This window comes from Pristiophorus japonicus, chromosome 15, assembly GCF_044704955.1.
Source record: "Pristiophorus japonicus isolate sPriJap1 chromosome 15, sPriJap1.hap1, whole genome shotgun sequence".
Taxonomy (NCBI): domain Eukaryota; kingdom Metazoa; phylum Chordata; class Chondrichthyes; family Pristiophoridae; genus Pristiophorus; species Pristiophorus japonicus.
The window spans coordinates 74,848,126-74,864,856 of record NC_091991.1 but is presented as its reverse complement, the minus strand read 5'-3'; the positions used below and the strand labels follow the sequence as shown (position 1 = coordinate 74,864,856).

At 44.1% G+C, this 16,731-nt stretch overlaps 1 protein-coding gene across 1 annotated transcript in view; it reads right to left on the bottom strand.

Annotated features, from left to right (window-relative positions):
* Positions 1-15,676, bottom strand: part of LOC139281556 (cadherin-related family member 3-like) — a 37,097-nt gene extending 21,421 nt beyond the window's left edge. Inside the window, exons 1-5 of the mRNA XM_070901720.1 lie at positions 15,611-15,676; positions 14,501-14,659; positions 12,757-12,859; positions 6,521-6,619; positions 3,411-3,649 (exon numbers count right to left, since the gene is read on the bottom strand). Of these exons, the coding sequence (XP_070757821.1) occupies positions 3,411-3,649; positions 6,521-6,619; positions 12,757-12,859; positions 14,501-14,659; positions 15,611-15,676 (666 nt within the window). The remainder of the gene's footprint in view (positions 1-3,410; positions 3,650-6,520; positions 6,620-12,756; positions 12,860-14,500; positions 14,660-15,610) is intronic.
* Between the last annotated feature and the right edge of the window lie 1,055 nt (positions 15,677-16,731).

Genomic DNA, 16,731 nt, shown 5'->3' with positions numbered 1-16,731 from the left:
AGGCATCCCAAAGCTGTTTACAGCCAATGAAGTGCTTTTTGAAGTGTGGTCACTGTTGTAATATAGGAAACACACCCACCAATTTGCACACAGCACGGCCCCACAAACAGCAATGAGTAGCCCATATCGGTGAGGGAATGGGTGAAAAATCATACAAGGGTTGCTGGATCAGGGAGAGGTGCAAAATGGCTTGTCAGTGTCATTCCTTTTATAACCCAGTTGGAGTTGTATTGGTGGGAGATGATTTGTTTGGCAACCCTTCTCTGGCAGTGCAGCATTACATAAGAACATAAGAATAAGGAGCAGGAGTGGGCCATTTGGCCCCTCGAGCCTGCATCGCTATTCAATAAGATCATGGTTGATTTTCTGCATCAACTCCACTTTCCTGCCCTATCCCCATCTCCCTTGATTCCTCTGGAGTCCAAAAATCTATCTCATCCGTGAATATATTCAACGACTGAGAATCCATAGCACTTTGGGGCAGAGAATTCCAAAGATTCATAACCCTCTGAGTGAAGAAATTTCGCCTCATCTCAGTCTTAAACATAAGAACATAAGAATTAGGAACAGGAGTAGGCCATCTAGCCCCTCGAGCCTGCTCCGCCATTCAACAAGATCATGGCTGATCTGGCCGTGGACTCAGCTCCACTTACCCGCCCGCTCTCCATAACCCTTAATTCCCTTATTGGTTAAAAATCTATCTATCTGTGACTTGAATACATTCAATGAGCTAGCCTCAACTGCTTACTTGGGCAGAGAATTCCACAGATTCACAACCCTCTGGGAGAAGAAATTCCTTCTCAACTCGGTTTTAAATTGGCTCCCCCGTATTTTGAGGCTGTGCCCCCTAGTTCTAGTCTCCCCGACCAGTGGAAACAACCTCTCTGCCTCTATCTTGTCTATCCCTTTCATGATTTTAAATGTTTCTATAAGATCACCCCTCATCCTTCTGAACTCCAACGAGTAAAGACCCAGTCTACTCAATCTATCATCATAAGGTAACCCCCTCATCTCCGGTATCAGCCTAGTGAATCGTCTCTGTACCCCCTCCAAAGCTAATATATCCTTCCTTAAGTAAGGTGACCAAAACTGCACGCAGTACTCCAGGTGCAGCCTCAGCAATACCCTATACAGTTGCAGAAGGACCTCCCTGCTTTTGTACTCCATCCCTCTTGCAATGAAGGCCAACATTCCATTCGCCTTCCTGATTACCTGCTGCACCTGCAAACTAACTTTTTGGGATTCATGCACAAGGACCCCCAGGTCCCTCTGCACCGCAGCATGTTGTAATTTCTCCCCATTCAAATAATATTCCCTTTTACTGTTTTTTTTCCCCAAGGTGGATGACCTCACACTTTCCGACATTGTATTCCACCTGCCAAACCTTAGCCCATTCGCTTAACCCATCTAAATCTCTTTGCAGCCTTTCTGTGTCCTCTACACAACCCGCTTTCCCACTAATCTTTGTGTCATCTGCAAATTTTGTTACACTACACTCTGTCCCCTCTTTCAGGTCGTCTATGTATATTGTAAACAGTTGTGGTCCCAGCACCGATCCCTGTGGCACACCACTAACCACCGATTTCCAACCCGAAAAGGACCCATTTATCCCGACTCTCTGCTATCTGTTCGCCAGCCAATTCTCTATCCATGCTAATACATTTCCTCTGATTACGCATACCTTTATCTTCTGCAGCAACCTTTTGTGTGGCACCTTATCGAATGCCTTTTGAAAATCTAAATATACCACGCCCATCGGTACAGCTCTATCCACCATGCTCGTTATATCCTCAAAGAATTCCAGTAAATTAGTTAAACATGATTTCCCCTTCATGAATCCATGCTGCGTCTGCTTGATTGCACTATTCCTATCTAGATGTCCCGCTATTTCTTCCTTAATGATAGTTTCAAGCATTTTCCCCATTACAGATGTTAAACTAACCGGCCTATAGTTACCTGCCTTTTGTTTGCTCCCTTTTTTAAACAGAGACGTTACATTAGCTGCTTTCCAATCCGCTGGTACCTCCCCAGAGTCCAGAGAATTTTGGTAGATTATAACGAATGCATCTGCTATAACTTCCGCCATCTCTTTTAATATCCTGGGATGCATTTCATCAGGACCAGGAGACTTGTCTACCTTGAGTCCCATTAGCCTGTCCAGCACTATCCCCTAGTGATAGTGATTGTCTCAAGGTCCTCCCTTCCCACATTCCCGTGACCAGCAATTTTTGGCATGGTTTTTGTGTCTTCCACTGTGAAGACTGAAGCAAAATAATTGTTTAAGGTCTCAGCCATTTCCACATTTCCCATTATTAAATCCCCCTTCTCATCTTCTAAGGGACCAACATTTACTTTAGTCACTCTTTTCCGTTTTATATATCTGTAAAAGCTTTTACTATCCGTTTTTATGTTTTGCGCAAGTTTACCTTCGTAATCTATCTTTTCTTTCTTTATTGCTTTCTTAGTCATTCTTTACTGTCGTTTAAAATTTTTCCAATCTTCTAGTTTCCCACTAACCTTGGCCACCTTATACGCATTGGTTTTTAATTTGATACTCTCCTTTATTTTCTTGGTTATCCACGGCTGGTTATCCCTTCTCTTACCACCCTTCTTTTTCACTGGAATATATTTTTGTTGAGCACTATGAAAGAGCTCCTTAAAAGTCCTCCACTGTTCCTCAATTGTTCCACTGTTTAGTCTGTGTTTCCAGTCTACTTTAGCCAACTCTGCCCTCATCCCACTGTAGTCCCCTTTGTTTAAGCATAGTACGCTCGTTTGAGACACTACTTCCTCATCCTCAATCTGTATTACAAATTCAACCATACTGTGATCACTCATTCCGAGAGGATCTTTTACTAGGAGATCGTTTATTATTCCTGTCTCATTACACAGGACCAGATCAAAGATAGCTTGCTCCCTTGTAGGTTCTGTAACACACTGTTCTAAGAAACAATCCCGTATGCATTCTATGAATTCCTCCTCCAGGCTACCCCGTGCGATTTGATTTGACCAAGCGATAAAAGACCGACCCATTCTGGCTCCATCAAGTTTCATCTTTCAGTTTGGCCAGGAATCAAGAATGTGTGTTGAAAATATGCCAGGCAAATTCCTGCGTTGCATTAAACTTAACTTCCTTAATTAATGCCCCCACAATGTCAGCCAATGTCAATGAGTGCGTTACTGTGCCATGCAATTTTAGAATGCTCGAGTGACAATATGTCAGCCTGGTACTGTGGGAAAATTGAAAATCTAACAGTGAAACTGGTTTTTAAAAATATTTATATTCTGCTGAATATTTGAGCGCTGGATTAATTTCTTGTTAAATCAAAACGATGACCCTGATAGCTATTTAATGTTTATTGCAATGTGTCTCACAGGTGAACTGACCTTTAGCATTAGAGACCACTTACAGTAGTTGTAGCAGCTTTTGGATTATCAGAATCTGTATCAACAGCCTGCACTGTGAGGAAATAATGGGCAGTTGCCTCATAGTCTGGTTGGGCTACCAGGTGTATTTCCCCTGAGGTCGGGTTAATCCAAAACAATTGAATGTAGCCCAGTGTGCTTCCTCCTCCTATAAGTGAGTAAATGAGTTCAAGGCCTGGAAAATCTTGGTCTTCTGCAAGCACCTGTCCCACCTTTGTTCCTACTGGAAAGGAAAGAACAGAAAAAGTTAATAGATAACATTGTACAGTATCATTATTGTGTCGGCACTGTTGCTAATTTTGCTTCATTCAATCTGCCTATCTCTGTAATCTCTTCTAGTCCTGCAACCCTCCAAGAAATCTACTTTCTTCCAACCTTAGTCCATCTCTCCACTTCCTTCACTGTGCCTTCTACCATCTCGACCCTAATCTCTGAAATGACCTCCCTAAACCTCTCACCTCTCCATCTCTCTCCTCCTTTAATACACTCTTTGAAACCTACTTCTTTGACCAAGCTTTTGGTCACCTATTGTAATGCCTCCTTATTTGGCTGGTGTCAATTTTTGTCTAATTACACTTCTGTGAAGCAGCCTTGGGACGTTTTACTACGTTAAAGGTGCTATATAAATGCAAGTTGTTGTTGTCTGCTTTGAAATGTACATCAGCAGTGCTTCAGGGAAACGTTAATGATTTCCCTAGAAAATGTGGAATATCACAATGGAGAATGCATGTTATTCCCATTTTTTTCACTTAAGAAGGTTTTCCCACGTTCTGGGTCTTTCACTACTGAGGAGCAGTCATTATTAACCGTGGTGTGATACATTGTGACACCTTCCCCTCACATCATTTTCTGTTGGAAGGTTTTTATGCTCCCAATTTGTCCAATTTCATATGTGTACACACAGTGCAACATTGTCAGCATGGCATGTTGTAATCATGGTGTGCTACAATCAATGCTAACTTATTAGTTTTACAAACTCCATTCTCCATTTGTGAAAGTACTAGAAAATATCAGCAATTGAAGGAGCTCTACAGACTAAGAGAAGATTAAATACAACAGCCAAATTACAACTCAATAACAAATTGCAATGGCAGCAAAGATTGTGTTCAAACATAGCAACACTGTTTTATGTAATCTAATGTAATCATTCTGGTACTTTGTGATAACTTATTGCAGGTTTGTTGGCGTAATATTCACCTGCGGCCCTGTGAAGCACCTTTGGACGTTTTACTATGCTAAAGGCGCTATATAAATGCAAGTTGTTGCTGCTTGTATTAAATTGGTCAGCTGATTGGATGGTTCTGGATTTGTTACCAATTAAATTATTAGAACTAAATTATTTGGCAGCTTGGGATATTGTGAATGTAAAAGAAACATTTCTCCAGTATAAAATAAATTGTTAGAGTATAGAGAGAACCTTATTTATTAAAATTAAATTCTTACAATGTGCATTTGGTTACTGTGCACTGCTCAATGATTTTACACTTGTGAGTTGTTCAAACAATTTTTGTTTTAGTAAAGGAGCAGACAGCTTTGAAAGCAGAAAAAAAGATCAAACGTGGTCAACTGGATCTATGGCTTGTCCTTGGTATTGTATTCTATTGTTTTTTTTAGCTACGGGCTGCAAACTGTAAAATAAAAAGGAGCTTTATCCTTGAGATAGGAAGTCATGGTTGACCACGTCTTGGGAGCTAATGAGGCACTCGATTTTCTGAATGATAACGGAGAGAGAGCCCAGGTTTGTTGAAAATAAATTGGGTAAAACACCACCTGGAAACTTGTTAGAATGTTTTGGAATTTCCTGGAAAGTTTTGGTGTAACCTAAGGGTGGCGTTGTGTCATTTCTTTCCTGAGGAAATTCACGTGTAACTGATTTATGACTGTTTTACATCAAACCATCGCTACAGCGAATTTTGCCCCCCTCTCAAATTACGTCTGCCAAAATCCCCTTGCCTCATCAACATAACTAGTAACATAGGCGCAACAGGACCCAAAGTCACTGTTCCTGACGTTTTGAAAAAATTTATCCTGACTGAAACCTGCACTGTATTTTCTATATATTTTTATGCTTTTTTATGGCATCACAATGTTACATTAAAAAGATAAAGGGCTAGAAATTGCCCAGCGCCCATTTGGGGCAATAACTTTTGCAGGAGCGCATAAGTATCGCCAGGCGCTATACAATCGATTCTGATGGGAACTTCCGGTTTAGCGCTCCAGGAGGGAGGTGGAGCGCTAAATCAAGTGCTGCCATTTCCCTTAGAGCGCTAGAGGGAGCAAGAGGGGTGGTAGCAGCAGAGCGTGCACAATGTTCTTACAGGCTCCTTCCCTCCTTTAAAGGGATGGGCTAATGCTGTGTTCATTGGAGGCTAAGGTTGAGAATGGTCATCGATGACACCTACGATACGCGGTGCTGTAAAAACATCAAAGCACACTGGGGATATTATTAAATGTTGGCCTACCTGACCACCACTGCCTTTAATTAGTGCTCCCCAAGCGGCCAGCCGAGGTGACAATGCCTCCAGAAGCTGCCGTTGTTAACGCCTGGCGATGCTGCAGGGGGCGGAAGAGAATTTTACATCCGGGGCAGTAACGTGGCGCTGCGCACAGGATGACGTCACAATCACCGGGGCACAGGAGATCGAGGCAGTAAGTTTTATCGCAAGGCGCCATGGATGTTCGCGGCGTCGGTGATTTTGTCACACCCGGTCGGTAAGCCTTTACCATCCCGTTATCGCCCCTTGGAGGCACTAATGGGAGGTCCAAAGGAGGCTAATTTCTCCCCCCCCAAAATTCCACAGTTGAATTTCCTCAAACACGTTGTGCTTAATGAACATAAATGATCGTTTGATGACTTCAAACTTCAAGTTTCTTTACATCAATAAGATAAAGAGGGATCTAAAGAAGGAAGATGGTTTCTGTTCTGCTCCTTCCGCAGGTCCTGATTAGTTTATGCTTATTTTCCGCTTGTTTTATGCCAATTTTTATCAGCAGGCTGTTGAATCAGTGTCTCATGTTCTCACTTAAACCTTAACCAGAAAAGAAAGAACTGTGCTAGCTGGTTTTACCTCAATGCCGCTGGATGCTCACTTACTTTCACTGAATTCGGAAACGTTGAAAGTATAAGACACCTGGGTGAAGGAGGGATGAAATTCATTTACTGACGTGACTGTGATGTACACGGTCACTGTATCTAGGTGAGATAAATCAGACACTTAGAAAATGACCATTAGATTAGTATTTTCCGACGTAATATTTCACATAAAACCTACAAACCTTTCAGTGTATGATCGGAAAGTGCTGCTTAAAGTCACTGGCCCTGAATTTGCCCTGGGTAATAACAGCAAATGGACAGCATTCACTCGTGTTACCCCTGTGAAACTGACCTCAACTTCAGTATTTACTGCATGCACATCCCAACACGGAAATCCTGACGTTACGGTCAGTCGTTCACTGCTCCGACATTGGCTGAGCTGTGGCCCGCCCAGCTCCCCCACCCGCTACCAGCCCCCCCCCTCCCCCCCTGCCCCATATCTGGCAATCAGTGTAATCGGGGGAATCAGAAAAACTTTGTTTTATTCGTTCTTGGGATGTGGGGTTGCTGGCAAGGCCAGCATTTATTGCCAATCCCTAATTGCCCTTGAGAAGGTGGTGGTGAGCTGCCTTCTTGCACCACTGCAATCCATGTGGTGAAGGTGCTCCCACAGTGTTGTTAGGGAGGGAGTTCCACCACTTCGACCCAGCAACGATGAAGGAACGGCGATATATTTCCAAGTCAGGATGGTGTGTGACTTGGAGGGGAACTTAGAGGTGATGGTGTTCCCATGTACCTGCTACCCTTGTTCTTCTAGGTGGCAGAGGTCAGGGTTTGGGAGGTGTTGTCGAAGAAGCCTTGGCGAGTTTCTGCAGTGCATCTTGTAAACGGTACACACTGCAGCCACAGTGCGGCAGTGGTGGAGGGAGTGAATGTTTAAGGTGGTGGTTGGGGTGTCAATCAAGTGGGCTGTTTTGTCCTGGATGGTGTCGAGCTTCTTGAGTATTTTTCGAGCTGCATTCATCCAGGCAAGTGGAGAGTATTCCATCACACTCCTGACTTGTGCCTTGTAGATGGTGGAAAGCCTTTGGGGAGTCAGGAGGTGAGACACTCGCCACAGAATACCCAGCCTCTGACCCGCACATGTCACCACAGTATTTATGTGGCTGGTCCAGTTATGTTTCTGGTCAATGGTGACCCCCTAGTATATTGATTTTGGGGGATTCGGTGATGCTGTTAAATGTCAATCATAGAATGATACAGCACAGATGGAGGCCATTTTGCCCATCATGCCTGTGCCACCTTTTTGAAAGAGCGATCCAGCTAGTCCCACTGTCCTGCACTTTCCCCATGGCCCTGCATATTTTTCCTTTTCAAGTATTTATCCAATTCTCTTTTGAAAGTTATTATTGAATCTGCTTTCAGGCAGTGCATTCCAGATCACAACAACTCACTGCATACATTTCTTTCCCTTCATGTTGCCTCTGGTTCTTTTGCCAATTACGTTAAATCTGTGCCCTCTGGTTACTGGCCCTTCTGCCACTAGAAACAGGTTTTTCTTACATACTCGATCAAAACCCTTCACGATTCTGAAATCTCACCTTAACCGTCACTGCTCTAAGGTGAACAACCCCAGTTTCTCCAGTCTCTCCACGTAACAGAAGTCTTTCATCCCTGGTACCATTCTAGTAAATCTCCTCTGCACCCTCTCTAAGGCCTTGACATCCTGATGTAACATTAATACATCAAGGGGCGGCAGTTAGATATAGTCTTGTTGGATATAGTCTTTGCCTGGCACTTTGTGGCGCGAATGTTACTTGCCACTTATCAGCCCAAGCCTGAATGTCACCCAGGTCTTGCTGTATGCGGGCATGGACTGCTCCATTATCTGAGGAGTTGCGAATGGAACTGAACAGTGTGCAATCATCAGCGAATTTCCCCACTTTATGATGGAGGGAAGGTCATTGATGAAGCAGCTGAAGATGGTTGGGCCGAGGACACTGCCCTGAGAAACTCCTGTATGGACATCCTGGGGCTGAGATGATTGGCCTCCAACCACCACAACCATCTTCCTTTGTGCTAGTTATGACTCCAGCCAGTGGAGAGTTTTCCTCTAATTACCAGTGACGGAAATGTGGGCTTTTCTGCATTAATATTGCTATTAAATACCCTATTAAAAGTTAGACCTTGTTGGATTAGGTGTAACTGAGGTTTTAACAACCGCTAAACAAACATAATGGGCTAGAACCTCCACTTTTGTGTTTATCGCCCAAAAATGGGCGTTATTTCCGGCGTAGGCGGTCAAAAAGGGTTTTCAGATCGGCGACTTCTCACCCATTCTCAAAGCACCTAGTCTCCATTTTTGAAAATGGGCGTTACCGCGGGCGATATGAAATGGGCGGTAGCATTAAATTTTTTTGACCTTCTGTCATAAAGTGTGGCCATCCTTAGCAACGGCATGGCAACGCTCAATTCCCGCGATTCAGGAGGTCAAGGGTCATCATGACATGCGCAGAAGAGGAGACAGAGAGAGAGGCAGCTCAGAGGCAGTGAAAGCATATGTGGCTGTGGAGTGTGCTTGTCTGGCTACTGTGGGAGGCACGAGGGAGATTCACCAGTAGCAAAAAGCCTACTAAGCACCAAGAACATAGTTGACACCAAGTTTTTGTCCAACAAATAATATATATTACATGGAAGGGATGGAGGAGGCCCTGGAGCTAGTAGCCAGGAGCACTGGCAGAGGGCTCCCAGTGGTCCCGGAGTGCTGCACTGCACCCCAAGGTGCCGCACCCCCATTGCCAACCACACGAGAACCAGCAGCAACATCTTGCTTCTGGCTCGGAGCACGTTCCACCTTGGGACCGTCTTCTCCCGTATCTGTCCAAGCAGCGTTTCGTCCGTCACCGCCCTCCCCCACCCCTCCCCCAATGAAACATTGGAGTCTTGGAGTCAGAAGGGGAAGGGGAAGGGGTAGAGGAGGGGAGGAGAAACAGGGGAGTGGGGAGCAGGGGGCAAGGGTTGGTTTGTACGGAAATACTGATGATTTCAGACTACCGTTCGGTTTAAATGTTTTTTATTTAACAAAACCTTGCAGCACATTGGCTCAGATAGCTGCACTGTTACACGCTGGTGATTCCTCAACATCAAAGGGTATAATCACACTTAACTTCAATCAACTTAAACTTTAACTGTCACCAAGGTGAAGCCCACCATTGATGTATCACCTGCACACCCAACAGTGTGTCAGCCTTGTAAATAACACCAACGTTCTTTCAGGCGACGCGATCATTGATAAGCTCCTGACGTAAGGCTCTTGCAGCTATCATGCCACCACGGGCCCTTCCATGCGGTCTACAGGTGAGCAGGGGCATGGCTTCAGCGTCAGCCTGATTGTCTGGGCCAATGTCAGCATTTGCCTCCTCATCCTCCTCTTCCTCTCTCTGGTGAGGTGGACTGTCAGACTCAAGAGGCAATTCTTGTCCCCTCCTGACAGCCAAGTTGTGCATCATGGAGCACACCACCACGAATTGAACTACCTGCTCAGGGTGGTATTGGAACTCACCTCCTGAGTGGTCCATGCATCTAAAGCGCTGCTTCAACACTCCAATGATTTTCTCCACGATATTTCGAGTTGCTCTGTGGCTCTCATTGTATCGCCTCTCGGCTTTGTTGTGGGTGTCACGCAGGGAGGTCATCAGCCAGATGGCGAGGCCATATCCTTTGTCACCAAGCATCCAGCATTGACCTTGTGGCTGATTGTTAAACAAGTCAGATACAGTGCTCTCACGCAGGATGTGAGCATCATGGATGCTGCACGGAAATTGAGCATTCACTGCCAGTATAATTTGCTGGTGGTCGACAACCAGTTGGACATTCAGGGAGTGGAATCCCTTGCGGTTCCTGAAAACCTCTGCATCCTGAAATGGTGCCCGCATCGCGATGTGCGTACAGTCTATTGCTCCCTGCACCTTGGGGAAGTTTGCAATTCTGGAGAATCCTAGAGCCCTCTCACTCTGTGCCGCCCTGGTCATAGGGAAGCTGATCAAGTCCCTCCTGCATGCGTACAGGGCTTCAGTGACCTGCCTAATGCAGCAATGTGTGGTATGCTGAGAAAATCCACAAATGTCGCCAGCTGTGGCCTGAAAAGAACCCGAGGTGTAGAACGACAGTGCCGCGGTGACTTTGACCTCAATGGACAGTGCAGTAATGATGGTGCTGGCAGGCTGCAGATCAGCCCTTATCAGCTGGCATATCTCAGTGATAACCTCTTTGTGGAAGCGCAGTCTCCGAAGGCAGGTGGTGTCGGGCAAGTTGAGGTAAGAATGCTTCTCCTTGTACTTGCGGGGGGTGTAATGTCTGGTCCTCCTCATCTGTCTGTCATGTCTTACATTGGGCAAATAATGCAGTGGAGCATTCCTTCGGCGACGTCGAGTCTGCTGCATGTAATTGGTCACCAAGAGAGGGTGAGAAAGGAAAGGCCCCTTTGCAGTAGCTCTCTGTTTTCCACCGATTGGTCACAAACAAGGAACGTCCCGACGAAGACATCTGTTCAATTCCAATCGGTCACAGTGTGGTCAAGATGTTTTTAGAGATGTTCACATCAACTTCAACGACCTGCAGAGTACATCCAAACTCCGCCGAGGTTGAAGCACGGCAGCCTTTGAAATGATACGACATGTGATCTAGAACACGGCGTCCATAAAGCTATGATTAGTTCCGGTTAGTTCCACTTTATTGGGGCAAGCAATATTGTGGGCGATATGTGTGCGAGGTGGTGAAATTGACGCTGGACGATCTCATGGCCGCTAGTTTCGGTAAATATGCTCTTTACGATAAAAAAAAGTGGGCGGGCGTTAATATTGAATCTCGGTGCTAAATCCATGCGGAATGTAACGCTGGGCAATATTATGGCCGTTGATTTCACCCATTCTGATGATTCCGCTCCAAAAAAGTGGGCGGGCAGGAATACTTTTTCCTGGCGCACATGGGAAAAGTAATGCTCGGCAATAAATTTCCTAAAAATGTCCGTCAGTTTCCATTTTGTGCCAAAATGGGTGATAAATGGGCTTTATATGTCATTTCAGCAGTAAAATGGGCGTTAAGTGGGCATTAAGCATGTAAAAAAAAGTGCAGGTTCTAGCCCCATGGCCCTGATATACTAATTTAAATTTTGTGCAAATTTCTCCATTATAATAAAAATTCCAATTTTGCATACAATTTTAAAAATTAACATTTTTTTAAAGTTTGTTCATATTTACTTCAGGTTTATCGTTTCCCCATGTGAGAGCCCCATTCTCTGTTTTTCTCTCCTGTAACATTCTTTAAAAGTCAGAATAAAAGGAGCTTCTTCACTTCCTGGTTCACTGTCTATGAGAATTCTGCATTGCGATTGGCTGCTTAGACAGCTTCTTGATATCACAGCAGCTCGCACTAGGGAATTCCCCTACACTCATCTCAATTGCACATCGATAAAGCAAGATTTCTCACCACAGAGATCGCAAGATCTTTGTGGGCAGCTTTCTTCGGGGTCATTGGCAAACGCCTTTGCTTCACCATTGACCACAAATTACGGTTATATTTAAAAACATTTCTGTCTTTAATTTTGTTATTACTGTAATGTTTGCTTCAAAGAATAATATACCTAGAAAACCAACTTTAAAAGAAACTAAAACGATTTGGCTGCGAATGACTAAAATCTAATAGTTTATCTATTTTATAAAGGTTCCAAACATTTACAACCTAAAATTCTTTACTCTGCCAATAATGTTGAATAAATGAATCAATGACTTATCAGATGATTTCCCAGCCCAAAGGTAATTTTAAAAGAAAAATCATAATGTCTTAAAAATGAATTAATAACATGCATGACATCCAGAGTATTTGATTTATAACCATGCTCTATTGTTTTATTTTAAGTCAATTTGCTTCAACCATCCTTTCAGGCAATGCATTCTAGATCATAATTACTCACTAAGTAAAAAATATTCTCCTCCTCTCCTTTCAGGAATCAGTTTCGCCCCATCTCTATCAAATCCATTCATCATTTTGAACACCTCTATTAAATCTCCCTTTAACCTTCTCTGCACTAAGGAGAACAATCCCAACTTCCCTCGTCTCTCCACATAAAAATAACTTTTCCAAAAAAATTCAAAACTACTGTAAAGCAAAATTGAAGATCTGTACAGAATTGTTGAAAATTAATAAATTCCCTTTAGTGGAATTTCTTTCCTGAATTGTGGAATTAATATTCCAATCGTGGAATGTGTTCCTTTTGTTTCATTAAGGTAGTCACTTACCCTGGTAATGTGGCGGTGCAATATCTGTGACAACTACCGACATTACATAGACATTGTCATCCTCAAGATTGGTAATTGTTTCAAAGTCCAAGACTCCAATAACCTACCAGAACAGAATGAGGGCATTGGTTGTAATGGAGACATCTGTACCCTGAAATAGCTGAACAACTAAATGAAAATGCCTTGGCATTTGTGCTTGAATTTCTGAGTTTCATATATATACTGTTCAAAATGTTAGTCTTATTTCAATTCCATGTAAAACAATGAAAATGATTATCAGGAGTGAAGCTGGGGAACAAGAGCAATAGCATCTTGGTAAACAGCAGTCAACATGGCTTTACACGTTGGGCGGGCCACATTGTCCGCATGCCTGACACGCGACTCCCAAAGCAAGCGCTCTACTTGGAACTCCTACATGGCAAACAAGCCCCAGGTGGGCAGAGGAAACGTTACAAGGTCACCCTCAAAGCCTCCTTGATAACGTGCAACATCCCCACCGATACTGGGAGTCCCTGGTCAAAGACCACCCTAAGTGGAGGAAGAGCATCCGAGGAGGCCGCTGAGCAACTCGAGTCTCGTCACCGAGAGCATGCAGAAATCAAGCGCAGGCAGCAGAAGGAGCGTGCATCAAACCAGTCCCACCCACCCTTTCCTCCAATGACTGTCTGTCCCACCTGCGACAGAGACGTAATTCCCATATTGAACTATTCAGTCACATGAGAACGCACTTTTGAATTGGAAGCAAGTCTTCCTCGATTTCAAGGGACTGCCTCTGATGATGATGACACAGGAAAGATCCTGCATGACCAACCTTTGAAGGAGTGGCAACCAGTAAACTCTACAATGTTGTATACTTTGAGTTCCAAAAGGCATTTGATAGGTTTCACAGACTATTATTAATCAAGTCAATGCTGCGAGGATACAAGACAATACTTGGGTATGGATAAGAAACTGGGTGAAAGGTAGAAAAAACAGGTGCTGTTTAGGTAATGTAAGGTGGGGAGAAGTTCTAACTGGGGTGACTCAGGACTGTGTGTTGCGACCATTACTTGGATTCTGAGACTCAATAAAAATTTGTTAAATTAGCAGATGGAACCAAACTAGAAAGGAATTGAAAGAGGTAGCCCAGAAATGACAGAGTGAGATAATCAGAATGTGAGTGGGTCAAACAATAGCAGATGAAATTAAATGCAGAAAGTTTCAAATATTGTACATAGGAAAAGAAAAATTGCCAACAGAAATATTGATGAATAGAACGAGGTAGCCAAGGATGAAGTTGAAAGAGTCCTTGGGATCTTAGTAGACTCAACGTTCAATCTGTCCAGTCAATGCACAGTAGTAATTAATACATAAAACAATGGGATAAATGTCAACAACCTCCTGATGTCAATCCTAAAGTTACTAGTTTGAACCTGTGCCCCATTGGCCTACTCACAGGTGCATATATTACGCCTCCCACCAAGCTGGTACACAGCTGCCAAATGTGGTGTTCCAATCTCTATCTCGGTTGACACTCGCTAACACAGAATGTACCAAGACCTTTTCTGTGTACCATGGCTCAGTATCACATCAGGAGGTGCGTTTGCCAGTGAGCCATCAGGCAAGCTTTGCTGGGTTGTCATAGCAATTCATTTGTGTTTTTTTTAAGTGGTTCTTTTTTTGCTATGAAGTTGTTATTTACTAACTTGATAGAATGGCTGATTCAGCATTTATCCAGTATGTATAGAAATTGAAACTCTCATACCACAATAGTACTACTATTCTTCCCATCCAAAGCAAATCTTTCACCAGTCCTAAGACCAGGCTGAAGTGAAGTAGTGAACTGGCTGTTTGCAACATCCGCGTCATTATCTTTGCAGGATATGGTAACAATCGTTGCACCCTTTTCAGTTGTTTCTGGTACCTGAATGCTAAACAAAGGACAAATTAAGCAGTTTTGTCTTTTTCTGAATTCCAAATTTTAAGATCCTTATGAATTTCCTTGATTTATATGTATCTCTGACATTACGAATCTTGTATAGTAGGTGACATTAAAAACAGGGTGCGGTGCAGCCAGACACAAGGGAACATGGGCAGGGATCTCACAAAATGGATCATAGCGTTCAAAGGAAGTGCAAAAAGACTTGGAGTACAAGGGCCATCAGATTTCCCACAGCATATGATGGTTAACTCAGGATATCAAGGAAAGCAATCCCAGGCAAAAATATCGACTGAGGCAGAATATCATAGGCAGAAATTTCATTGCTCATCTTTTGGTTCAATGGTTTGTATTAATAATACATTATTAATGTGTAATAATGCTTTACTACGTTAAAGGTTCTATATAAATGTAAGGGGCTGGATTTTTGGCTTTTAGGATTTTGGGGTGTTAATGACGGCAGGGTGGTCCTGATACCGCCTGGAAAATGTTTGTGCCTCAGTCATAAAAATTGGGCAGCTGGGCCCTGAGAGTGGGGTGGAGCGTTAAGGGAAGTGTTGCACACCTCTCTTAGGGTGCTCGGCCAGCTGAGCATGGGAAAGTCCTGATATAAAGAGCTGGCCAAGGAGCACTCTAACAGAGGTCTAGAGAGTAAAAAAACCCCGAAAAATATTTGCAATACATAGCCCCGCCACCACAATATAAATCACAAAAAAAAGAAAAGAAAACACAATTACACTTACCTGAGGTCGGCATTAATTATCTCACTGTAACCGCTACAGCTTGGAACGTCTGCTTTCACAGGCGGTCCCACCAGGCGGCGCTACGCAGCACTATGTGTCGAGCGGGAGTCAAAGATCGAGCCGGTGTCGCAACCAGGGGCATTGCACACCGGCTTGCCTCTACCGGGTAGTAATGCTCTGTGCCCCACCAAACCTGGCCCCAAAAACCCGGCGGGGTGCTGGAAACAGCCGCCTGCCCAGGAGAGCTCACCGCCGCCATTGCCACCCTTCCAGGGTGAAAACAGAGGCAGACAACAGCAGAAAATCCAGCCCAAGTTGTTTTAATATAGTACGTTGAGGCGCTGTAGATCTTTCATAATGAGTCTAACTACAAGTCCAGCAACCATTATGGTGCTGCAGGTATGATCTTGAAAGAACTGATAGCTTGGCCACCTCTCTTGAGGGGGAGCCGATATTGTGGTTCCATCGTGCGGTTGGTGGGGCTGCTGTTCCTTCGGTGCTTTGTGCTTAGCTAATGTCCCACTAGAAAGTGAGGTCAACAAATTAACATCATTAGCAATGCTCCTGGCACATGTCCAATGTGCTGAGGAGTTAAGGGATGAGATATCCAAAATCAGTAGCTGTAAAAGGGTTCATGATAGCCTTTGATGCAATCCTGCTATTGAAGATGGAGAATTGGCTCCGCCAAAGGAGAACTATCGTTTGTCTTGAAGATATAGCTTTGGAGGTTCCACGACAGGTGGTCCTCCCGCAGAGAGGGGTTACCATTTGGAGTGGAAGGAACTTTTAAAATCACACCCAATCAGTCTGGATAGAAGTTGCTGAAAGGGTGAATGTAGCCTCCACTGTGTTCCATTGTGAGTGCATTTGAGGACAAAGTTTGCGGATTTCTGAAAGAATGCTACGGTAAACACCTCCCAAACCCGTGACCTTTACCACCTAGAAGGACAAGGACAAGGGCAGCAGGCACATGGGAACACCACCAGCTCGAAGTTCCCCTCCAAGTCACACACCATCCTGACTTGGACATATATCAGCGCTCTTTCATCGTTGCTGGGTCAAAATCCTGGAACTCCCTCCCTGACAGCATTGTGGGAGCACCTTCGCCACACGGACTGCTGCGGTTCAAGAAGACGGCTCAGCACCACTTTCTAAAGGGAAACTAGGGATGGGCAATAAATGCTGGTCTTGCCAGCGACGCCCACATCCCAGGAATTAATAAATAAAAGAATTTTAAAAGTGTGCTCCTATTTGCCTGATTTTACAATATTGCCCTACAATGCCTGCCATCAGCACTACCCTGTAATCTTGGTG